This window comes from Nycticebus coucang, chromosome 5 (genome assembly GCF_027406575.1).
Source record: "Nycticebus coucang isolate mNycCou1 chromosome 5, mNycCou1.pri, whole genome shotgun sequence".
Classification (NCBI taxonomy): Eukaryota; Metazoa; Chordata; class Mammalia; order Primates; family Lorisidae; genus Nycticebus; species Nycticebus coucang.
The window spans coordinates 119,751,514-119,776,535 of record NC_069784.1 but is presented as its reverse complement, the minus strand read 5'-3'; the positions used below and the strand labels follow the sequence as shown (position 1 = coordinate 119,776,535).

The following is a 25,022-nucleotide window of genomic DNA, read 5'->3' as shown; positions in this document are numbered from 1 at the left end:
CAGAACAGCTGCGCTCTCCGACCCGCCGCGCTGCCGCCGGCTGCTCACTGGTCCGGAGCGCCCCGGTCCTCTCAAAAAGCGCTCCCGGGTGCTTTGCCATTCGACTCCCCCCGGAAACGATGGCCTGCGCTCGCCGCGTTCCGCTGCCTGCGCTGCTCCGCCGCCGCGGCCTCACTGAGGGGCGGCCAAGAGCAGCATGGAGGCCAAGGCGGCGTCCACGCGGTCCACAGACGGCGCGTGCTTGGTATCCGCGGAAGAAATCGAAAAGTGGATGGAGGCGGCGATGCACATGGTGAGGAGCCGGAGGTGGATGCCTCGGGCGGGAAGTTTCTCCGGCCTTCACCCAGACCCGGGCTTGAGAGCAAACGTCTCGGTCGCGCTTTCTCGTCACCATAATCTTGATGGCGTTCACATTTTCTGGGGGAACAACCGGCTTTACTGTCATGAAGGTTTGTTTAGCCCATTCTCACAATGGCCGTGGAGTAAGAAAGGGGACGAAGTACAGAGAGTATTGGTTTCCGTGGTGTGGAGTGTGCCCCGGACTCGGCCGTTCAGACCCCTGCTGGCAGGTGCTTCCTCCCTGTCCTTTCTGTTGTCACACGTTCTCCAACCCACTAAGTCACGTCATGTGTTTTTGCCTTCTTGAGCAGATCTAGTAGAAGAAAGCGAGCGGAGGATGTTTCTGGGAGAGAGCAGTGTGAAAACTAATCCCTGTACAATCAGTCTCTATTCCTCATTCATTTATTGGTCTTCCCTCTGTCCTTTTACTTCCCTCCCTCTCTTCACGACTGCTGATTAAGAAGAGCTCTTATAAGATGGTGTATAATGCAAACTTTACTCAGATTTGTGTTTGCCCGGGAGCCCCTTAATAGGGATTAAAGCTTGGAATCTATATGTATGTGAATGTGAATATACATACAGTAGACGCATTTAAATGTAGATGTAAACTTGTAATTACCAGGTCAACAGGGATCACATGTAGAGTGGTTGTTCTATAAAGATTGTAATGGAGCTGAAAAATTAACATCATAGTGGAATTACTTTTCTCTAAGTCTTAGTTTGCCTATAACTTTTTTTTTGTTATTTATTTATTTATTTATTAGAGACAGTCTCACTTTATTGCCCTCGGTATAGTGCTGTGATGTCACAGCTCACAGCACCCTCCAGCTCCTGGGTTTAGGCTAATCTCTTGCCTCAGGCTCCCAAGTAGCTGGGACTACAGGTGCCCACCACAACACCTGGCAATTTTTTTGTTGCAGTTTGGCCGGGGCCAGTTTTGAACCCACCACCCTCCGTATATGGGGCTGGTGCCCTATTGTTAATTATTTTTATAAGAGACAAGGACACCCTTTGTTACCCAGGCTGGAGTGCAGTGGTGGGGTCGTAGCTTATGCAGCCTCAAACTCCAGGGCTGCAGTGATCCCTCTGTCTCAGCCTCTGAGTGGCTGAGACTATTGGTGTGAGCAACCACACATGGCAACTTTTAAAATATATTCAGTGTGGCCTAAGTATACAGTGTTTACTAATACTACACTAGTCACTAGTGTACGGGAGTGTCCTAGCCCTTCACCTTCACTGTCTGACTCACCCTAGAGCTTCCAGTCCTGCAAGATTTCATCTGCTGTAAGTGACCTCTATAGGTGTAGCATTTTTTCTTTTACATGTGTTCTTACCCTACCTTTTCTATGTTTAGATATATTTGATACACAAATGCTTACCATTGTTACAGTTGCCTACAGTATTCAGTACAGACTTGTAGCCTAGGAACAATAGGCTCTATGCTATTATCATCTAGGCCAGGCGTCCTCAAACTTTAAACGGGGGGTGGGGTGGGGGGTGGGTGGGGGTGCAGTTCACTGTCCTTCAGACTGTTGGAGGGCCGGACTATAGTTTTAAAAAAAAAACTATGAACAAATTCCTATGCACACTGCACATATCTTATTTTGAAGTAAAAAACAAAACGGGAACAAATACAATCACACCGCCTCATGCAGTTTGAGGACCCCTGATCTAGGCTATACTAGCTACCATAGGTGTGTAGTAGGCTATACCATCTAGGTTTATGTAAGGACATACATTCTGTGGTGTTCACACAGTGATGACAAAAATTGCCTAACTATGCATTTCTCCAGTGTATCCCTGTGGTTATGTGATACATGACTATATGTATATGTGTGTATATATATATATATACACACACACACATGAAATGCCCTTTATTCCTCTATCTTTAATGGTACCTGGTCTCTTATACTTAAGAGACTCCAACTCCCGGCCTCAAGCCATCCTTCTGCCTTGGTCTCCTGAGTAGCTGGGACTATACACCACCAAGCCCAGCTAATTTCTTTCTTTCTTTCTTTATTTTGTAAAGACAGAGTCTTGCTGTTTTACCCAGGTTGTTCTCAAACTTCTGGCCTCTAGAAATTCTCCTGCCTGGGGATGAGAATTGCCAAAACACTGCAATTATAGGCGCGAGCCACCAGCCTGGGAGACACAATTTTCTATGTAGTCTTCTGGACTAAACTCTTTCCATTTGCTACTTGTTCGAGTGACCTTGGGCAAATCACTTCATTCCCCCTAGGGCTTTGCTTTCTAACTCTCTGAAATGGGATGATAAAACTCCAAAGAATTTCTAAGATCCCTCTGGCCTTAACATTTTTGTCTTTTAGTTGGATTATAAACATCAAGGGGTGTGATTACATAGTTTCCCTCTTCCCAGATTAGGTTAAGGAGGCCCTCTGCAGCTGGTTTTTTTTTTTTTTTTTTTGGTTTTGGCCTATGCTTGTGTCTTCCGGGCCTTAAACAAAGAAAAAAAAATGCTTACCATGAATCCTGTGCTTTGTTTAACCATCACCAACTCTACTAAAGCAACTTAATTCAGCCAGTCAGCCAGGTGAGGTGGCCCACGCCTGTAATCTTAGCGCTTTGGGAGACTGAAACAGGTAGATTGTTTGATCTCAGGAGTTCCAGACCTGAGGAAGAGCAAGACCCAATTTCTATTATAAAAAAAAAAAGAGAGAAAGAAAAGAAACTTCAAATCTTGAATTACTTAGAAGAATTCCTTTTGAGAAGAGTTTAAGGTTAGACCAAAAGCATAAATCTGGAAATACCAAGTTGATTTCTGATTAATTTGTACTGAAATTTGAAGTGAAACATAGTATTATATGGAATAGGGAAGATACTAACATTCTTAGCACATAGACGGAGTAGACATAGTATTTACAAGGTGGCCAATACAAATAACTATAAAAGGACAGATTTAAGAATCTTAAATTTGAGTGTTTACATAGTATATAACTTATATAGAACATAAATACTTTACAAAGTAAAAGAGCGGATGTATGCCCTAATACTGAAAAGGTCAGAGGATAAAAACATGATTTTCTAAAAGAAATAATAAGTAGCCAACAGATAAGTGAGCAAATATGCACTTTCCCTAGTAATAAAATTCACACTAAAAAGAGATACAATTTTTTCCTCTTAAATTGGCAATAGTGTGTGTGTGTGTGTGTGTGTACATGCAAGGAATTTGTTGGTTCATAGCTGAAATGTTGGCGCCCTTTCTATATGCAGTCTGTCTGTGCAGATATGAAAAGCCTTAAACCTGAGCTTATCCTTGGACCCAGTAATACCAGTTTTTTCTAAAAGGAAAGTATTTTATATAATGTTTTCTTCTCATCATATAAATAATTCATAGTCATAAGAAATTCATACTATAAAAAAGAGTTAACAAATGATGTGCAAATTACCTAGAAAGTCCCATTGTTAGAGGTAATGCTGTGAACATTTGGGAGCGTCCTTCTATTTCCATATGTAAATAGCTATATATAGTTTTGCATAAATGGAGTTATATGTATATATTTTGATTATTATTAGTACCTTTTATAGGTAGTCTTAAATATTTTTATTTTGAATTATTGCAATGATCACAGTAATATCACCAGAGTATAAAGTGTCCTGCTCCCACCTCTTTAGTATTTGGCAATGTGAGAAGTACATAACAACTCTGTTACTTTTCTGTTGTTATTTGATAAAGTTATCAAATGTTAAATAAGATCATCAACTTTATTTTTTTTTGTAATAAACCCATCATTTTCTGTGACAGCTTTCTAGCTAAGCATAGCATCATCATAAGTTATTGTAATCATCATAGCCTGCTTAGCATAGCATTCTAAGGATATAGGTTTGGGGAAAAAAGACCAGCGGGCTTGTAACCACTGTGCTGTGCACCATGTTAAATAATGCCGCAGTGCTGTGCACAGTGTTAAACGATGCTACAGTGCTGTGCAGTGTTTCGTGTGGGCCCAGCAGCTCTGTAGGGTATTATTATTGTCCTTATTTTCAGATGGGGACATTGAAGTTGAGAATGTTTGTTAAATTCCCCAAAGTCACAGAGCTGGTAAGGATGGAGCTGTGATTTGAGCCCAACCATGTGCTTTTTACCACTGGCCCATCCTGCCTCTCGGTGCTAGATTACTCACTGCTTGCCAACATACAAACGCTCCCTTTCATTATGCAGCCTACTGTGTATTGGGCATCCTAATTGAACATTCAGATTTTTTTTTCTTCTGTGAATTGCCTAGACGTATCCTTCACCTAATTCTATGATTGGTTTAAGTTTTAAAGTCACATGGTAGGCAACATATAGTTGGGTCTTGTTTCTTTGTTCATTCAGTCACTCTTTGTTTTTGATTAGCGTTTAGTCCATTCACTTTCAATGTTACTATTGTTATACAAGACCTTTTTGTTGTTTTTTGTTTTGTGGTCTTCTCTTCTTTCCTTCCATCCTGTCTTCCTTTTTAAAAGTGATTTTCTCTCAGCATGTTTTAATTTCTTGTTTTCGTTTTTTTAATTTTTTTGTGTATCTTTTGTGGGTTTTTTGATTTGAGGTTACCATGAGGCTTGCAAAAAAATATTTTATAGCTCCTATCTCAAACATATGACAACTCTGTTTACAAGCAAAGAAAGAAATAAACAAGTACAGAGAAATCTAACAGTAATTCTAAATTTTGATGCTACCTCTACCACGTTTTAACTTTTTGTTGTTTCCATCTGTATCTTTTTACTATCTCTCAAAAAGTTGTAGTTATTTTTGGTAGGTTTGTCTTTTAGTCTTCCTAAAGGTACGAGTGGTTTATACACCACAATGACAGCAATGGAGCGTTCTGTGTTTGTGGGCTTACTGTGACTAGTGACTTGTATGCCTTTAGATGATTTCTTACTGTTCACCAACATCCTTTTCTTTGAGAGTGAAGCACTCCTCTTAATATTTCTTATAGGAAGGTCTCATGTTGATGAAAACGCTCAGCTTTTGTTTGTCTGGGAAAGTCTTTATTTCTCCTTCATGTTTGAGGGATATTTTTATAGGATATAATATTCTAGGTTTAACATTTTTTTCCTCCAGCACTTTGAATATGCCATGTTACTATCTCCAGGCCTAAAAGATTTCCTTTGAGAAGTCTGATACCAGATATATTGTAGCTCCTTTATTTCTTATTTTTTTTTTCTTTTATCTTGCTTCTCTTAAGATCTTCTCTTTTATCTGTGATCTTTGAGAGCTTGATTATTAAATGCCTTGAAGTAGTCTTGTTTGGGTTAAATCTGCTTGGTGTTATATGACTTCCTTGTACCTGAATATTGCTGTCTTTCTGTAGATTTGGAATGTTCTCTGTTATTTTCTTGAATTAACTTTCTGCCACAGTCTCTCTACTTCTCTTTAAGGCAAATAACTCATAGGTTTGCGCTTTGGAGGCTATTTTCTAAATCTTTAGGTGTGCTTCAATTTCATAGTCTTTTCTTTCTCTTCTGACTGTGTATTTTCAAATAGCCTGTCATATTTATCAATTCAGTTTTCATCTTCAGAATTTCTTTGTATTCTTTTCTTATTTTATTCTCTTTGTTTAATTTCTCTGATAGGCTCCTGAATTCCTTCTCTGTGTTATCTTGAAGTGCATTGAGCTTCTCTAGGACAACTGTTTCAAATTCTTTGTCTAAAAAGTAACATACCTTCTTCACTCCAGGACTGGTCACTGGTGGTTTATTTAGTGTATTTGGTGTGGTCATGTTTGAATGTTCAGGATGCTTGTGTATGTCCCTTGATATCTGATCACGGAAGAGTTAGGTATTTATTTTCACAGTCTGGCTTATTTAAACCCATCTTTATTAAGAAGGCTTTCCACATATTTCAAGGACATATGTAGTGATCAAGACCTTTGGTCACTACAGTCATATCAGCACTGGGAACACCCCAGGCCCAGTAATATTGTGACTCTTGCACAAGTGATACCTCCTTGGTAGACTTGGGTAAGATGCGGGAGAATTCCCAGGATTACCAGGCAAAGTCTGTCACTCTTTTCCCCCACTCTCTGTGCTGGGCTGCTGGACTTGAGAGAGGAGTGATGTGAGCATTCTCTTGTGACCACTGCAGCTAGGATTGTACCAGGTCGCACTTGAACCAGCCCTGTCTTACCCAAAGTCCATGGTGACTGTTGCCTGGCTACCTGTGATGTTTATTCAAAACCCAAGGGCTCTTTAGTCAGCACAAGATGAATTCTGCTGGGACTATGCCCTTCCCTTCAAGGCAGCGTGTTTCCTTCTGATCCAGGGTGAATCTAGAAATCTAAAAATGCTGCCCAGGAACTAACTAAGGCCTGCACTCAGGGGCTTCAGGAATCTGCTGATACTTTATTGTGGCTGAACTAGTAGCCAAGATACAAAACAAAGTCCTCTGAGCCATTTCCTTTCCCCATATGGAAGAAGACTCTCTGAGCCACACTGCCTGGAGATGGGGGAGGGGTGACACAGGCACTGGCTTGGCCACCATTTGTGTCTTACTGGGTCATGTATATCCAAGTCCACTGGCTCCACGTCAGCGCAGTCACAGGAATTGCCCAGGGACTGCACCCCTTGTGGCCTGACTGCCTTATGAATTTATTTCTGTTCCAGGCCACTTTTGTCAGCTGGTAGTGGGGCTAGCTGAAACTTAGATTTTAAGGAAAACGAGGATTTCCTCTGACAGGGCTGGTCTAAAGGCGCCTGCTGTGGGTGCCAGATAAATCCTGCCCTTTGTTGTGTTCCCCTGTGTCAGTGTGGCTCTGGGTTACAATGCAAAGTCACCATCATCTCCCGCTCCCTTCTCTGGGCATGCAGACTCTTTCTCCCCTAAGTGCACTGGCCTGGCACTGCTGGGGGCTGGGGGGGCAGAGGCAGGTAGAGAGGGTCATTTCTGCCCTCTTCAGTGCCTCTTTTCTTGCGATGATGTGAAAACCAGGTACTGTGATTGCTCACATGAGTTTTGGTTCTTCCAAATTTGGTTCTTTGTAATTAGGAAAAAGGAAAGATTGCTTATATACATATATAGTCACATAGGAAAAAAGATGCAAGTTTTCTCAAATAAATTAGTTGTATTTTTATTGTAAAATGCTCTTTGGGGTGCTCAGTACAACATTGTACCAGGTCCTAAGGGAAATTCACAAAGAAAGCAAACACAAACACTCACCTCTTTCAACAAACGTGATGTGATGAAGTATTTTCTGTGCCTTGTGCTGGGTGCCTGGGCTGCAGAGGTGAGCAGGAAAGCCTTCCTAGTGCCTGGATCTAGTGCTTGTCTGCCGGGAAAGTACTGTGTGATTGATGAAATTAAGCCACACACAGTGGAAAGGTTGATGAGTAACATGTCCACAGACCATCACACGAGACAGCTACAAAGTACTATCAGATAACAGCTGGTAAGGTCCTGAGCAAGTCAGTTGAGAAATTATAGCATTCCTTCTGAATTTTAAGGGACAAAAGGGATGTGGGCCTGGTGGAGAGGATAGGAAAGGTTAATCAAAGCAGAGCAACTATCAAGTACAAAGAAATGAAGGACTTTTTCTTGGATTAGGAGGTGATATAGATATCTGTCTAGAACTGGGCTTCTGAACCTGGGGCTCAGGATTTAGGAAATCCATGAACCCTGAAACTATATATAGATATTATGTGCATGTGCCTTCTTCAAGCAAGAGACTCCATAACTTTCATCAGATTCTCAAACGGGAGTTTGGCTCTGTGAAGATTAAGAACTGGACCTGCAAGAATAATGAAAAGTTAGGTGGGGTCAGCTGGCTGGTGGAGTGAGTGGGTGGTAGTTGGGAGGCCTTCAGTGCCTTGTTGAGGAATTTAAAGTTGATAGAGTGAAAAGAGAGCTTCTGAGAGTAATTAGTAGTACAGTTGTGATATACTTTAACCTCCTGGATATTGTTATGTTCTACCGAATAGTTCTTCTGGCTAATATGTTTTATTCCCCCTAATTTTTTATTTTTAATAGGAATTATTTCTTGGGGGACTCGTCAAGAGTTTGTGCAAACATAGTCTGTCCCCCATCTCTCCCTTTTTTAATCACCACTTCACTAGAAAGTAGTTTATAGTAGTAATTTCTCTAGAGGAAATAGTTAAAAACTACAAAGTCTCTGATTCAGGAGTTTTCATTATCTGTAACTGGATAGGAACTGACTAGAGAAAAATAGAAAATACATTTAGAGGCAAAGTAGAGACCATTGTTTGGACTGGGAAGAAGAGAGATTCTGTTCTTCAATTTTGAAAATTGATAATTTGTGAATTTTTATAAGACCTACTGGCCTAGCCAGGCGTTATGGTTGGCGCCTGTGGTCCCACCTACTTGGGAGGCTGAGGCAAGAGAATCACCTAAGCCCAAGAGCTGGAGGTTGCTGTGAGCTGTGATGTTCCAGCACTCTATGGAGGGCAACAAAGTGAGACTCTGTTTCTAAAAAAAAAAAAAAGACCTGGTTGCCATTGTTAAGTAGTGCTGACCTTTGTCTTTCCCCCCAAAGGCAAGAATAGGTTAAATGTTAAGTTACCCATACACTTCCCTAAACCCAGTTTGCTTGAGCTTTTTTTGCACTTGTAAAGAAATGATCAGACTTGACAGAAGAATTGATTGGAGCACTGGAAAGTATGAGATAGGGATAGAGTGAAATTGACTTTGAACTTGTCAGCAAAGCAAACACACACACACACACATATGTGGATTTTCTGTGTGTATTTATGGATAGTTGTTGAATTTGACCCTCATGTGGAGGGATGATCACTGCAGGTTTCTATTTCGCTGCCTTGCTCCTCCTCCAGTTTTTTTTTTTTTTTTGGTTTAAGTTTTCTGCCTTGTGCAGAAAATATATATATATACACACATACACACCCCTAGGTATGTGCGTGTGTGTGTGTGTGTATATATATATCATAAAAAGCAGCTTACCTCAGTTCACTTCCATGGGGCTTTGTGTTACTCTACCGCCGCCTCTCTAGGCCCCATTCCAGTTGCTCACCCACATGCTCATTCCTCATCTATGATGTTATTTGTCCTTTTAAGATATTCCCATTACTCATATTTTCTCTCTAATTTGGATAGCAATTGAAGGCATTTGAAGAAAGAAAACCATGTTACTCTAAAGAAACAGGAGAATGATATTGAGAGGTGGTAAATAGAGTCAAGTGAAATAAATTTGTTAGAAGGAGAACGACGTCCTGCGCGCTGGTGGCCCACGCGTGTCGCGCAGCCTGGAAGAGAGTCTCGGTTGCGTGGCTTTTGAAGTGAGCACCTGCGCCAGATGACCGAGACCTGCAGCGAGTGTAGAAGTCAGGGCCACGCCCTCCTTCACGCTGGCCCCAGCCCTAAGCCATCCAGGGACGTTGCCTGTTTGGTACGGGTTTCATCTTCACCTCACAGTCTTCTCAGTCGCGGCGTCGGGTTCCGCCGCGTCAGCCTCCCCGAAAGTTGGCTAGAGCCTCCTCCCGGATGCAGGGGCCCCGCTACAGTCCTTTGTCTCTATTGGCAGCAAAAGTTTTCCAAAAAGTCCGGATTCTCTGTGGGCTCCTTCTCACTTCTTAGTTCCATTTCCTTAAAGGGAGCTTTCCAGTCCTGAAGCCACTTCGTTGGCGCTTCGTACGGTCGCTGCAGCGCCGCATTGCTAAATGCAGTGGTTATTTCTCTTTACGTGTCTTCCTGAGCAGCTTGTAATTATGGGGATCTCTTCCTCCTCATCTGTGTGGTTCCCGCTCGTCTTCCCTCCAGTTTGACGTTTGTGATCTCACTTACTCCTCGTTTTCCTCCCTCTTCGTTTGCATCTCCTTTCATTTGGATCCTCCTGTTCTCTGGCTCATGCCCTGGGCCAAGTATCCTCTCTTCTGGGCATGTTCTCTTCATGGGTGATCTAATCAAGTTCCATGTCTGTAAGTACATTGTTGGCTCCCAGATTTGTATTTGCAGCCTAACGCCCTTTCAGCTCCAGACATATATATATATATATATACACACACACAGAGGATGCCAAAAAAAGGTATACATACTTTGAACAACTGTATTAAAATTGTAATACTCAAGTCAGTAGATATTATTACAATTTTAGTACATATTTTTTTTCTTTCTTAAAATACGTATGCTTTTTGGCACACTCTGTGTATGTAAAAACTGCCTGGTTATACTTTCACACTTAACTGAGTTATCCACTTAATGAATATGTAAAGAGTTTAGGATAGTGCCTGGCAGGTAGAGAGCACTGACAGGAGCTAGCTGATATTTTCTCAAACGTGGCTATAGCAAACATACAACACTTAATAATGCTGCTTCCCTCCCCCATCTCAGAATCTATGCTATCATCCACCCACTTGCTCGGACCAAAAACCAGGGAGTCAGCCTTAACTCTTCCTTTTGTGACATCCGAACCATATATGTCAGGTGCCAGTGGCCCTATCTCCAAAGATATGTCTTGAATCCAAACACTTCTGATCCTCCCTACTGCTAAAATCATACTCAAAGCCACCTGTATTTATTTTTTGTGGTTGCTATAACAAATCATCACAAACTTGGTGGCTGAAAACAGCAAAAATTTACTCTCTTACAGTTCTGGAAACTGGAAGTCAAGGTATGGGCAGAACCACACACCCTATAAAGGTTCTAGGGGGAAAAGAAAGTTCTAGGGGAGAATCCATCCCTTGCTCCTTGTGATTCCACTGTTTGCTGGCATTCTCTGCCTCGTGGCCACATTGCCTCTTCTTCTGTGTCAAATCTGTCTTTGCTTCTTTTACAGGGATGCTTGTGAATGCATTTAAGAGTCCACTTGAGTAATCCAAATAATTTTCTCATTTTAATATCCTAAAAACAATTAATTTGCTAAGGGATGTCATATAAGGTAATCTTAACAGGTTCCAGGGATCAGGACATGGATTCTTTCCCAGGACCATTTTTTACCTCACCATTTCTCACCTAGTCCATGGTCACACCTTCCTAACAGATCTGCCTTCTATTTTACCTTGTGCTCTCACAAAGCAGAGAAAGTGACCCCCAAGAACAAATTTCTTAGCCCTTCAGTGGTCTCTAGGGCAATTCAGACCCTTACCATAGCCAGAAGGCCCTATGCTGTTTGGTCATGGGCTGTTTTTCTGGCATCTTTCCCTACTTGGTCTGCTTTTTTGTAGCCCTGCCCACCTCAGTGCTGTTTCTCTAGTGTCAAGTACAATGGAGGGAGTTGACCTCTCTAAAGCCCTTGCTCCCGCCCCCCGACACACACACACACTCAGCTTGGTGCCTGTAGCTCAAGTGGCTAAGGCACCAGCCACATACACCAGAGCTGGTGGGTTGGAATCCAGCCCCCGCCTGCCAAACAACAATGATAAATACAACCAAAAAATAGCTGGGCGTTGCGGCAGGTGCCTGTAGTCCCAGCTACTTGGGAGGCTGAGGCAAGAGAATCTCCTAAGCCCAGGAGTTGGAGGTTGCTGTGAGCTGTGATGCCACAGCACTCTACCCAGGGTGACAGCTTGAGGCTCTGTCTCAAAAATAAATAGAGCACTTGCCCCTCTCCTAAAAAAAAGAAAAAAAAGGAGAACGAAAACTCAGAGGAGGGGATGGAAGGCACAAGCCCAATCTCCTGGTGGCCTTGGTGCTGTCAGGTGAACAAGACAGGACTTAGAGGCAATGTGGGATCTCCTCCCACTTCCACCTACAGCCTTTCCACTTGGTCTTGGATTCTCCTGTACGTGTTTGAAGTGCCACCTAGACACACAAAGATACCTTCACACAAAATATTCAGGAAGTATTTACAGAAAATCCTAACTATATCATCTTCATTAGTTTTTTAGAGTGGTTATACATTTTTACAAACAGTGCTCCTAAAATGTTAGTCTTATGTAGTGTAGTGTAGGACAGGGTGACATCCAGTCTGGTCACCTTTATGTTATGGAGACTTTATAGGATAATTTCTATAATTTTAGAGACACAAAAAAATCAACTAGAATTTCAAAAAGGAAAGATTATTCTAGTAAAGGATTTATAAAAGTGATTTATTCTCTTACCTTCCTACAAATATGTTTCTATCTCTGAAAAGGCACATAGCCCTGGCATTTTAAGAACAATGGTTAATAACAGTCCTTTGGTCTCTTCTTCCTCTAAAGAGAAGAAATCAGAGGCTTAGAACCTATGAAGGGGATTTGTTCCTGAGTCTCCCTTAACAAGACACAACATGGAACACAGGCACTAATTACTATGATAAAATTATGTTTGAGAAAAAGGAAAGCTCAGCTGCATTTCTTTGTTCTGGTGTTTGTATACATGTATCCTATCCACGATGCATCTATTTATTTTTTTTAATTTCAAATTAATTTGAGGGTACAAATGTTTAGGTTGCATTCTTTTCAATTCTAAGGTAAAGTTCAAGTGGTAGAAGAGCCTTTCACCCAGGGGGTGGCTGAACACCATCACACTGTGCACATTAGGTGAGATCCTGCCAATTGCCCTCCCTCCTCCAGCCGGTTGCCCTCCTCATCCCCTCTCCCTTCTCTCTCCTCCTTTCTAGACTATATTTGTGTTTTATCATTTGTGTGGGCATGTAGTTGTTTATGTATTGGTTTCATAATTAGTATTGAGTACATTGGTTTCTTTTTTTTTTTTTTCATTCTTGAGATATTTTACTGAGGAGAATGTGTTTCAGCTCCATCCAGGTAAACGAAAGATGTGAAATCTCCATTTTTTCTTATGGTTGAATAGTACTCCCTGGTATACATATGCTGCAGTTTGTTAATCCATTCATGGGTTGATGGGCATTTGAGTTGCTTCCATGACTTGGCAATTATGAATTGAGCTGCAGTAAACATTCTGGTGCAAATGTATATGTGATAAAATGATTTTTGTTCTTCTGTGTAGAAACTTAGTAATGGGATTGCAGGACCAAATGGAAGGTCGACTTTTAGTTCTTTAAGAATTCCTCATACTTCTTTCCACAAAGGTTGCATTAGTTTACAGTTCCACCAGTAGTGTAGAAGCATTCCCTTCTCTCCATATCCATCCCACCATCTGCAGATTTAGGACTTTGTGATGTGGGCTAATCTCACTGGAGTTAGGTGGTATTTCAGAGTGGTTTTGATTTGAATTTCTCTGATGATTAGGGATGAGGAGCATTTTTCATGTTTTTGGCCATTCATCAGTTGTCTTCAGAAAAGTTTCTGTTCAAGTCTCTTGCCCACTTTTGATCTTTTTGAGTATTGAGCATTATATCTTGGATTTTCCACTTTGTGTTTTAGGCCAAAGAAGCCCTTGAGAATACCGAAGTTCCTGTTGGCTGCCTTATGGTCTACAACAATGAAGTTGTGGGGAAAGGAAGAAATGAAGTTAACCAAACCAAAAATGTGAGTTGAGCTATATAGTTGCAAATATATAGTAGTTATGATTGGAGTGGAGTGAACTTACCAGAGTTGGTAAGAAGATGACATTAAACATGTATAGTCCTATGGCTATCAATGGTAGGGCATTTGTTCTCAGCATCTCATTTTGAATGGCATTTTTCTGACTTTAAAAGTGATATGTGTGGTTTATTTATTTAGAGACAGAGTCTCACTTTGTCACCCTTAGTAGAGTGCTGGGGCATCATATCTCACAGCAACCTCCAACTCCTGAGTTAAATGATCCTCCTGCCTCAGCCTCCTCAGCAGCTGGTACTACAGGTGGTACAATACCCACCACAATGCTTGGCTAGTTTTAGAGATGGGGTTTCCTCTGGCTCAGGCCGGTCTCAAATTCCTGAGCTCAAACAATCCATCTACCAGGCTGTCCCAGCGTGCTAGGATTACAGGGGTGAGCCAACATGCCCAGCCAAGGCAATGCTTCTTAAACATGGGAACACTTGGGAAGTCTCACATTTTATGATTATAAAAGTGGACTGAAGGATAACTTTTATACCTATAAAGCCATTCACATGGACCTTGATCTTAAGGGATCTTTGAAGCCAGAGCATAAGCTGGTATTGGTACTGGTGCTACAGGGACTTTGAAGTCCATCTGTTGTATATATCAAAATGAGAAGAAAACTGAGATTTAGCAAAAGTAGGAACCCAGATACACAAAGCAATTTATTTATGAGCATAAAATACATGATTATATTTCAGTATAACCAAAAAGTAAAACAAATGAGAATAAATAATAAATGCGTTATTTCATTTGCAATGTTTGACAGAATATTTACATCCCTAATCATAAATGAGCTCGTAGAAATCAGTAACAAAGAGACTATGATTACAAGGGAATTGAAAATACAAGGAACAGAAGAAAATGAAATAACACAAATGATTGATGAAGCTAAGATTATATGAAGATGAACTAACTTAACATTAACAGAAGAAGAAAAAAAAAGTTTCCTTATAATATTACATTATCAGTGATTAAAAATACCAATATCTAATGTTTGTACAGTTTTATTTTTTTCAGACAGAGTCTCAAGCTGTCGCCCTGGGTAGAGTGCTGTGGTGTCACAGCTCATAGCAACCTCAAACTTTTGGGCTTAAGCGATTCTCTTGCCTCAGCCTCCCAAGTAGCTGGGACTGGGCGCCCACCACAACGCCCAGCTATTTTTTGGTTGTAGCCATCCTTGCTGTTTGGTGGGCCCAGGCTGGATTCCAACCCGCCAGCTCTGGTGTATGTGGCTGGCGCCTTAGCCGCTTGAGCTACAGGTGCTGAGCCTGTTTGTACAGTTTTAAGAAGTGTGGAACACTCATTCACACACTGAAAAAACTTATTCCAATTATGGGACATTTACTCACAATGTAGATTTTGCATATACTCTGCCTAAATAGTCCTAACAGTCCTAACCTACAGAAATTATTCTAACAAAGTAGTTGGACAAATTCAAATTTATATGTAAACATGTTCACTACACAGAAAAGCTATAGCTAATATATTGTCTCCTCAAACTACTTATTTATCAGTTTATGAAAAACATAGTAGATTAGAGAGTAGAATTAGAAAGAAAAAAATCACTTAAGTAAGAATATTAACTATTTCATAAAATTCTATGTCCTTTGACTTCTTGAAAAAGATAAATTTTAATGAATTAGTTATTCTGTGTTAAGTGAAAATTATAAATATATGCTCTTCCTACTTATGGGAAGCACTGACATGAAGCCCTTATAATTCCAACATCCGGAGCTTCTCTGTACAATAACATCTCAGTCATTCCTGCCCCCGAAGGCATGGAAGGCAGCAATGAAAACAGTCATCGTGCACACTTAAATTCTCTTCAGTGACACCTTATGTCATTTTCCACAAATGAGCTTTCTCGGTCTAATTTTCTGATCTGGAAGGATTGTCCATTGCAACACTTGTGCATGAAGAGTCTCATGCATTTATGAAGACAGTATTTTAGTTTCAGGGAAGCTTGGTAGAAGGAATGGCGTCGGTTCCTTTTTGGTCATCACGGTCATACTGCCAAGGGAGTGACCACTGGAATGAGATACTGCAACAAGCCATTCAGTGACGGGAGGTGGGTACCATTCTCAGGGTTAAAAACAAAGATGACGAAATTGTCCCTTCCTGAAACTATCCTATGGTTCACAAGTAAGATGTGTAAATTAAGGGAGTCCTTAGCATGGGGGAGTTTCCGGATGATTTCAGCTATGCTCAGGTTAGCTGCTAATATGTCTTTCTCTCATCCTGAGCACTTCAAATTCCATCTTCTGCCTTTTCTGGGATAACTCAACACTCCTTGTTACACTATAAGACTCTGCTACACTAGTGTCTAGCTCCCACGTTCTTTATGAGATCGCTGAAAAACCATTGATTATGGCTACTAGAGATAGAAAGTCAGATGAAACAGCCCCACACTTTGATGACGTTAATAGCAAGGATGAAGAGAGGCACAAATGGGTTATGTCTTTAAATTTTTCTTTAATGTTCATTTTGAAATACCTTTTCAAAATTTCAAATGCAGAAAGTAAACGTAGACATTCTACTCTCAAAATTCTCTTAAAATTTTGTCGTATTCCTCTAGTTTCCTTTTCATATAAGTCATATATTCATTCTAGGGTCTGTCAAATAGCAATATAAAGATATGTAGCTATACAGTCTTGGGACTTTAACTCACATGTACAAAACTTTCGAGCAGAATGTTAAAATAATTGGCCATTTTCATTACACTGGGAGGTGTTGCTCAGCTGTCAGAATAATGTCATTTCCTATGTATGAGTATCATTTTTATAATTAACTATTAACTTTTCACTTAGAAAAACTAGAAGCATATGCACATACCTCTAGTTGATATTTATTGAAAGATGACATAATTTTGAATATCGTTTAAAATACTAAAAAACATAATTCTATACTGGAATATTTTTTCAGTGTTTGAATTATTGAATTATTGAATTAATTTCAATTATTGAATTAATTGAAAATTATTCAATTTATATTGAATCACAAAGCACTTGTTAAAAGGTTATTGAAATATCTATGAGATAAGTAATACAGCAGTTAATCAATATGCAGGCACTGATTTGGGGGGATTCCATATTTTAAATAATTCTATTTCGTGGTTTGGTATGGTATCTTTAACATGAAAATTTTGGATGACCTAACAGTGTACATCTAGGCCCCCCGCCCATGACCAGGGTTTCTTTTATACCTGGAAAGTAACGTGGGTTTATTTGGTGTTCTGTGTCATGCAGAAGATTGATTACCTTGCACATACAGCACAGATAAACTCTTGCCCCTGCGTGGGGAGGCCTGAGTTCTACTTTTGGCTCTCATGCCAGGACCAACAGTCGCCACCACTGCCTCCTCTCAATAGGTGTCTTCAATAGGTGCCAACTTCACTTAGCTTCTGTTTCTTTAGCAGTTAAGAAGGAGTTGATGGAGACCATTCCATTCAACATTTATTTACTGAGAGCTGGGAGATTTAATTCAATAATTTTGAACCTGACTTTTTAAAAGTACTCAAGTTTGGGAAACTTGTTTTAAGCTCTCCAGCTGGTTTTAGTGTGCAGCTAGGTTGGCAGCCTCTTCTCTAAAGTACCTTCCATCCCTGAGTTTATAATTAATTCTGTGATTCACTCATGCAGCCCCCTCGGCCAGCTGTGCTCCCATCTGCCTCTGGCTTCCATGGCATCTTGGGCCGCTGTGCCAGCACTTTTCACACCCTATCCTATCTCACAGGTAAACAGGCACCTTTCTGTTTGCCCTGCCAGATTTTATGCTTGTTGAGGGCAGAGAATTTTTATCCTACATTGAATTTATTTAGTACAGTGGCTTGTACATCATTAGTGCTCAGTATAAAGTATTAATAAATGCTGTTGTCATGAATGTGATAAATAATTGCTGCATGATCACGTTAAGCTATTTTAGTGAGGGGGAAGAAAAGGGGGAGAGCTGGCGGAGTCGATCTGTAGCCTCGTGCTTCACTGCACACACACGTCTTTGTGAAACATAGAGGCGTGGACACCAATGTATACCATTTTACATATGGGGAAAGCAAGGCCTAGAGAAGTTCGGTAGCTTGACAAAGCCCACGTGATTAGAAATGTCACTGTCGGGATTCACATCTGAATGTCGTCAGCTCCACGTGCTGCTTCCTATGAGGCATCTGAGACCAATGGGGAATCTCTGCTGCTCTGCAATCTGCCATTATACAAGATCTCACCCCCCAAAATGGAAGTGATAACACTGCTGGAAACGCGGTATAGGCTTGCAGAGAGCAGGGTTCTCCAACCTTTCTTATCTCATGGCACACTTGAACCTCTAGTTAAACTCTGTGGCACACTTAAATTATGTGGATTAATAAAAAAAGAATGTACATACTGTGCTTTGACTCTCTTTTGAAAATAATTTAATTAATGATCTTTAAAAATTTTCGAGGCTCACCTAGGTCCTCTCACAGCACACTGATTGCAAATCACTGGCTTAGAGTGAGGTTAATGACAGCCTTGAAAATATATTTGAAACTGGAGCACAAAAGCTTCCCCTAAAATATTCAGAAATCATGAAGTTATCTTTTTTTTGAGATTTATCTTCTCTATGGAATTTTAATTGAAAGAGTTTTCCCTAAGATACTTAGGTATGGAACTAAAAATATAGCAAGATTTGGCCAGCATAAAGTTCTGGTACTTGAACTGGGGACTGTGTTGTCTACTGCTAAGGGTGTCCAGAAACCTCATTTGTTAAAATGTTGTCCAAAATGATAGGCACATTTTTTGTGTTTATTTTTTTTGTGTTTGTAAAATAGTGGTTATATGAAACAAGCAATGCAAACATCTTTCTCTTTGCAGGCTACTCGACATGCAGAAATGGTGGCCATCGATCAAGTCCTAGATTGGTGTCGTCAACGTGGCAGAAGTCCCCCTGACGTGTTTGAACACACCGTGCTGTACGTCACTGTGGAGCCATGTATCATGTGCGCAGCTGCTCTCCGCCTGATGAGTATCCTTTGACTCCTTAGGTGAATGTCCTGTGCTCTGCCTGTGAATAGGAAAGTAGCCAGACACATCTCCTCTGGATGTGTAGTATGTGTATACTGCTGTACGAGGCACTTTGTAAAATGTGGTATCTCTTGGCCAAAAAGGGAAAGCTTTTCAAGTAGTAAAGTTATCTGTTTCTTTTTATATAAATGATCATAGAAATAAATATGCTAGAGAAAGAAAAGTTGAGAGCTAACTTAAACTGTTACAAGGATAAATCATAAATGAAGTTAAAGTAGATTATAAAATCATGTGCATAGGAAAAGCTTGAAGAATATACAGCTAGGTTTTGCCTTTGGATAAGGGATTATGGGTGATTTAAATTTCTTTTTCTCTGCTAATCTTTTTTTTTTTTTTTTTGGCCTTGAATACTTATTACAATGTATAAAAAATTTTGTCAAAAGCAAATAAAGGCTGGGTACAGTGGCTCATGCCTGTAATTTTAGCATTTGGGCAGACCAAGGGAAGAGAATTGTTTGGAACAGGAATTCTAGATCAACTTGGACAATATAGTGAGACCCTATATTGAGTCTCTATAAAAAACATGGTGAGGTGGGCATAGTGGTGCACGCCTGTAGTCCTAGCTCCTGGGGAGGCTGAGGCAAGAGGATTACTTGAGCCCAGGATTTGTAGGCTACAGTGAGCTATTATTGTGCCATTGCACTCCAGCCTGAGCAATAGAATGAGACTCCATCTGTTAAAAAAAAAGAAAGGAAGAAGTAAATGCTTATAATAATTGTAAGTAAATGGAAAACTAATAGTTACAGCTCTTAGGATTATGTCTTTCATAGAGAGAACAACATAAATACTGAGTACAATCCATCACTAAGGATCTTTTTTTTAAATTTCAGATTAATATGAGGGGACATACGATTAGGTTACATGATTTGCATTTATAAGGTTAAAGTCCAAGTTTATAGCTGTGTCTTTTGCCCTCTAAAGATGTTTTAAAAAAAGTATTTGAAAATTAAAAAACTAAGTTTCATACTTGCTTATTTTTTATACTTATTGTACTATGTATGTGCAAATAATTTTATCACTTAAAAAATAATACAGTGGTTTTTCAAGTACAATAAAATGTACAATCTCTATAAAAAAGATAGTTCATTGCCAGCATAGAAATCTCTCCTTCTCCTGCCTTACAGAGTGGCTTAGCTTTAGTCTGCTTTATATTGGGCACAGGTTATGTTTTATTTGGGGAAAGAACAGGGAGCAATATGTTATTTTTAAAAGGTGAAAATCACTGGATTAAATTTCTGCCTCTGTTCTGGCTGTCATTCTTTAATGGCTCTGAAAACCTGGTTCAGGAAAGAACAGAGAGAGCCCCAAACTGAACAGTGACCAACTGCGTCTTCAGTTTCATTTTGTTTACAGTTGTTTGATGTTAATTTCTAAACACTTTAGCCCTTTTTCTTTGATGTAATTGGATTTTATGATTTTTAAGACCAATCCTAAACTTAACTGTTTTGAGGAGTGGTGTGAGCTTCCCTCTCCCCAACAGCAAGTGTGAACCTATCCTGATATTGTCACAAAATACATTTGCACTGCACATTCTGTGCAGGACCTTAATTCCGTCTTAGAAATCCCGCTGGTGGTATATGGCTGTCAGAATGAACGATTTGGTGGCTGTGGTTCTGTTCTAAACATTGCTTCTGCCGACCTACCAAATACTGGGAGACTGTTTCAGGTAATTCCAACTGCTTTATGCTTTTTTCTTTCTATCTACTTTTATCTCATTATGGGCTTGTGAATAGTTAGTATAGTTGGTCAGACTCCTGGGGTCTCAGGACCTCTGGTTGAGTTCATATGTGCCTTGGTATAAGACGACAGGTGATAGTCTCTAGATGAGTGCCTGCCTCTCTTCATTCACAGAATGTCTCTTGAAGGAGAGTCTCTAACTTTCCCAAGTGACTCGTAACAGCCTTCACCAACACATTCAGGTATGTTTAAAGGCATTCTTGCTATTGGAGTTTTTATTCAATGAAGGTTACCAGCTCTGTGCTATACAAATGGTAAAGCTTGGCCTCTGTTGGGGACAGTAGATACTATTTACAATGGACACAATATTTTTGCACAAATTTAATCATTTTGCTTGACTGCCACATGCTACTTTTAGTATCTAACAATCAGCCTCTGAATTTTCACGTTTTTTCTGCCTTTTTAATGTTAAAATTTACCCCAGACCCAAGATTGCATGTTTTTAATCTTTTAGAAATTCTCCTTTCCCTTTATTTTTGTCACTTCTTCCAAAGTGTTTATGGTTAAGACTATGAGCATTAGAAACATATTTTTCAGAGTTTGGCTTGTGGACACATATCAGTTTTTATCATTGGTTTAGTTGTTTTTCATTCCAAGATGTAAGGTTAATCCCAAAATATTATGCTTTAAAAAGAAAAGGATTGAACAAATGCTGGACATAATGGGCAGTTTACTTCAAAGACCACAGCTATTCCTAGAATATTATATGGACCTGGAAGGGCTAAATTTGGCTGAATCCCGCTGAGAACCGGCTTTGTCAAATGTCTGCCTTGCATTTTCCCAGCTGAGCCTTAGCTTTCCTAACAACCCCAGGACATTTGAGAATAGATACTTTTTAACATCACATCGGAAGAGACACTGTAAGAGAAGGATGAAGCGTAAAGAATACAGTTGGCTTGACCATTAAAGGTACCTACAAAATGATCTCATTTTTCCAGTTGTTTCTACTTGTAGCTCAAATTTTGCTTACATAACTCTTTGCCAATGAATTGCTAACCTTGTATTTCCTTTGTGAGGATGATCTAAAGAATTTCTCAAAGCTTATGGGCAGAATGAAGATGAATCCTCGGATGTCAGACACAGGCACAGCATTTCTCTCCAACATGTCAGTGACATGAGAGCACAGTCTCAGTCCTCTCTTACACATCTCTGCAGAGTTGATGTGGCTGGACCAAAAAAAGAAAAGTTTATTGCATGTACCTGGCCACCTGGCTAACATGTGAATGAATGCCCACAGCTTGAAGCCAAAGCCACGTCTCTATGTTTGATGCCAAATTACATTTTGAGATTCTATGTAAAAAAACACTGAGGCCCCAGGCTTCTGGATGTTGTTTTCTTTCTTTCTTTCTTTTTTTTTTTTTTTAATTTGGCTGAGTTTAGGGGGTGGGGAGTGATTGGGAGGTGGAGTGCTATTTTCTTATTGCAGAATTATAGATTGTTTTTATGCACTGTAAGTAGCATAAAAGGTAGAGACCTCTGGAACTATTCTTTCCAAAGAAGATAGTGATTTATTTATAATACTTACCTGCTCTGTTTTTCAAAAACAAGTTTTATTAAGAATCTGTGTTTTTTATTAAAGCCATAAATTTGTAGCTATAACGGATACTTAAAAATATCATCTTGGAATCTTAGAGTCATACACTTTTCTTCTCAGCCTATAACCCAGTGGTTCTCATTTTTGACTGTGTATAAACATCACCTGGAGAGTTTTTTTCTGCCTGGCTGTGCTGCGTCCCTGCCCTTGCTCTCCCTGCCTGTGCTCCATCCCTGCCTCAGACCAACAGAATCAGGAGGCAGATAGTGGTCTGTTTCAAAGAGCTCCCAAGCAAGTCTACAGAGCAGCCAAGGTTGAGAACCACTGCTCTGACTCCATGTGCAAGGAGAGGGCTCTGAGTGGAGGAGAGAGGTGGGAGCCCTGTGGGGCTCCAGCACAGATGGCAGAAACATGCAAAGGGCAGCTGGGAAGGGACTGGCCAGCAATGGTTAGGATGTTAGAATACTGGCAAGCCTGGGAGGAGAGAGTGGTGAGACAAAGCAGGTGCTGTCAGTAATCCCTGCACCTGCAGAGAGTTGAGGCAGTGGAAAGGAGACCAGTGCTTTGGTCAGTAGGGGCCCTTGGGATACCTGAGAGGGCAGCTGCAGTGGAGGGCCAGGAGCACAGGACCGTGCCCAAGAGCCCAGGTAGGAAATGAGAGCAATAGAGAAGTCTGGAATGTTCTCAGAAGGAGCAGAGTAGCAGCTTGGGAGGTGGGCAGGTTATTTGCTGTCATGGGGAAGGGTTATGCAGGCCGTGGAGGCCCTGGCGAGGACAGACTGAAGACCTGTGAGACAGGGACCTTCACTGTGAACAGCGACCCAGAGCCGTGGCCTCTGCCTCTGTGCCTGCGTTCCCTGGCTCCTTCCTTTCCTCTGGTGCTTTCAGGTGTTCCTGTGACATTTCATGTCCATCAAGAAGGTCCAGACTCTTCTGATGAGCCTTCAAAGCCCTGTGTTTTTTTGTTTTTGCAGACAGAGTCTCACTATGTCGCCCTCAGTAGAGTGCATGGCGTCATAGCTCACAACAACCTCCAACTCTTGGGCTTAAGCGATTCTCTTGTCTCAGCCTCCCAAGTAGCTGGGACTACAGGCGCCCACCACAGCGCCTGACTATTTTTTGTTGCAGTTGTCGTTGTTGTTTTAGCTGGCTGGCTAGGTCAAACCCACCAGCCTTGCTGTATGTGGCTGGCGCCGAGCCAAAGCCCTATCTATTTTGACACCATTTTATCTCTTTAACGTCCTTCCTTATGCTTTCTTAGTAATCAGTTCCCCCCAAAATCATTTGGTTTACTCAGACACACTGAGCTTACTCTTGCCCTTTCCTTGAAACGCTCTGCTTAGCCTCTTTAAATCATCCCTAGCTCTCAGCCGAGTTCACGTTTCACCCCATATTGCTCCTTACTGGTATCACGATTTCTTATTTATTCTTTCACGTTTTGATCTTTTCACTCTAGTTATATCCCAAATATAGAACAAACTGAATATTTACTGGAAGAATTCTCTAGAGCAAGGATTGACAAACTTTTTTCTGTAAAGGGACAGATAATAAATATTTTAGTGTTTGTGAACCAGTTAATGTCTCTTTTGCAGTCTTTTTTTTTTTTTTAACAACTCCATAAAAATAAAAAAACATTCTTAGCTCCCCATTCTTAGCTGTGGATTGGATTTGATCCACCAAATAGAATTTACCAACTCGGGCTCTGTAGCACTGAACACTTAATGGACCACCAGTAAATAACAGCAGCTAAGAATAGCTAACGCTTAATGAGCACTTACGAGGTGCCAGGCAGTTAGCAGGGATTATCTCATTTAATCCTCACAAAATCCTTTTGCGCTAAGTACTGTTATCACCTATACTTTACGTAAGAGGCATAGAGGGTTTACTGTACTCAAGATCACACAGCTGGTAACTTCAATAATAGTTGATTAAAAAATAATAGTTGATTGGGAGTGATGTTTGAGGCTGTATGTCTGTTCTTTTGGAAATGTACCTCTTTACCTGTTGTGTTACTAATATCCTCAAAGTTTATTAACATTATCTAAAATATTCTTACGTAATTATTATTATGTGGCTATTGTTGCTTTATGTGATATAACACACATTTTCATACATCTGCTTTTATTCTCAACTTTCTCATTTCATCAGTGCATTCCTGGATATCGGGCTGAGGAAGCAGTGGAAATGTTAAAGACCTTCTACAAACAGGAAAATCCAAATGGTTAGTTTTCCCCTATTGTATATAATGACCCTCCCTCACAACAAATCTTACGATGTCTGACATGAGCCTTCCTCTTCATTTTCTCTTTTTTTTCTATTTTCATAGCACCAAAATCAAAAGTTCGGAAAAAGGAATGCCAGAAATCTTGAACTTGTTCCGATAAAAGACTAATGTGTCAAAGTGACCTGGACACAATTCTTGGACTGAAAGCTGTTGACATCATTGATTTGTGTATTTATATATTGTTATTAACCCATGGGAAAGTGGTGTCTCTCATCATTTGTTCTGGAAAGGGAACAAATTACCACCTTAAAAAAGTCTGACAATTGTAAACAGCTATTAGCTTTTCCACAAGTTAAAAGAACATTTTAAGAAGGGGAAGAATTAAGGTTTGAGGTTTTAGAAATTAGCAAGCACTGCATGCCCTCCAGCCACAGCGTTATGCCCTGTCTGGGCAAGTGCTGATTTTTCAGAGAACGTGAACCAGACCCAGGTACTTGGTGTATGTCTGGACCGCAGTGTGCCGCCTGTGGACGTGTCTTCCAGGACTGGCATTTCAGACTCTGGTTTTTGCAGCTACTGTGTTCTCCCAGAGTGTAGGGGTGGGGGGGTGGGCTGTGACTGCTCCCCAAATTGTGAGTTGTATATATACAGACCATAATTATATGGTCCTTAGAGCAGATCTTTGCTTTTATAAAGCATTTACAGGAAATGCATACTTTTAAAACAAGTGCTTGAGTGTCATTTT

At 40.5% G+C, this 25,022-nt stretch overlaps 1 protein-coding gene across 4 annotated transcripts; it reads left to right on the top strand.

Annotated features, from left to right (window-relative positions):
- The first annotated feature begins 155 nt into the window (after window positions 1-155).
- On the top strand, window positions 156-24,858 carry ADAT2 (adenosine deaminase tRNA specific 2). 4 transcript variants are annotated; one of them, XR_008380186.1, is made up of 8 exons: window positions 156-292; window positions 13,570-13,674; window positions 18,573-18,723; window positions 20,342-20,448; window positions 20,634-20,701; window positions 21,304-21,428; window positions 24,202-24,274; window positions 24,380-24,396. XR_008380186.1 is itself a non-coding variant. In XM_053591695.1 (6 exons), exons 1-6 carry the CDS (start codon window positions 197-199, stop codon window positions 24,421-24,423), a joined length of 576 nt encoding a protein of 191 aa, XP_053447670.1. In that variant the 5' UTR covers window positions 156-196; the 3' UTR covers window positions 24,424-24,858. The 4 variants fall into 4 exon arrangements, 2 of the variants coding, with proteins under 2 accessions (XP_053447670.1, XP_053447671.1); XR_008380185.1 differs by lacking the exon at window positions 21,304-21,428 and having other exon boundaries at window positions 24,380-24,440; XM_053591695.1 differs by lacking the exons at window positions 20,634-20,701; window positions 21,304-21,428 and having other exon boundaries at window positions 24,380-24,858.
- The last annotated feature ends 164 nt before the right edge of the window (window positions 24,859-25,022 follow it).

Coding starts and splice junctions, on each gene's coding strand:
- ADAT2 (XM_053591695.1), top strand. CDS start 197: ATGGAGGCCAAGGCGGCGTCCACGCGGTCCACAGACGGCGCGTGCTTG. Junction 293..13,569: donor TGGAGGCGGCGATGCACATG/GTGAGGAGCCGG, acceptor TTTGTGTTTTAG/GCCAAAGAAGCCCTTGAGAA. Junction 13,675..18,572: donor AAGTTAACCAAACCAAAAAT/GTGAGTTGAGCT, acceptor TTCTCTTTGCAG/GCTACTCGACATGCAGAAAT.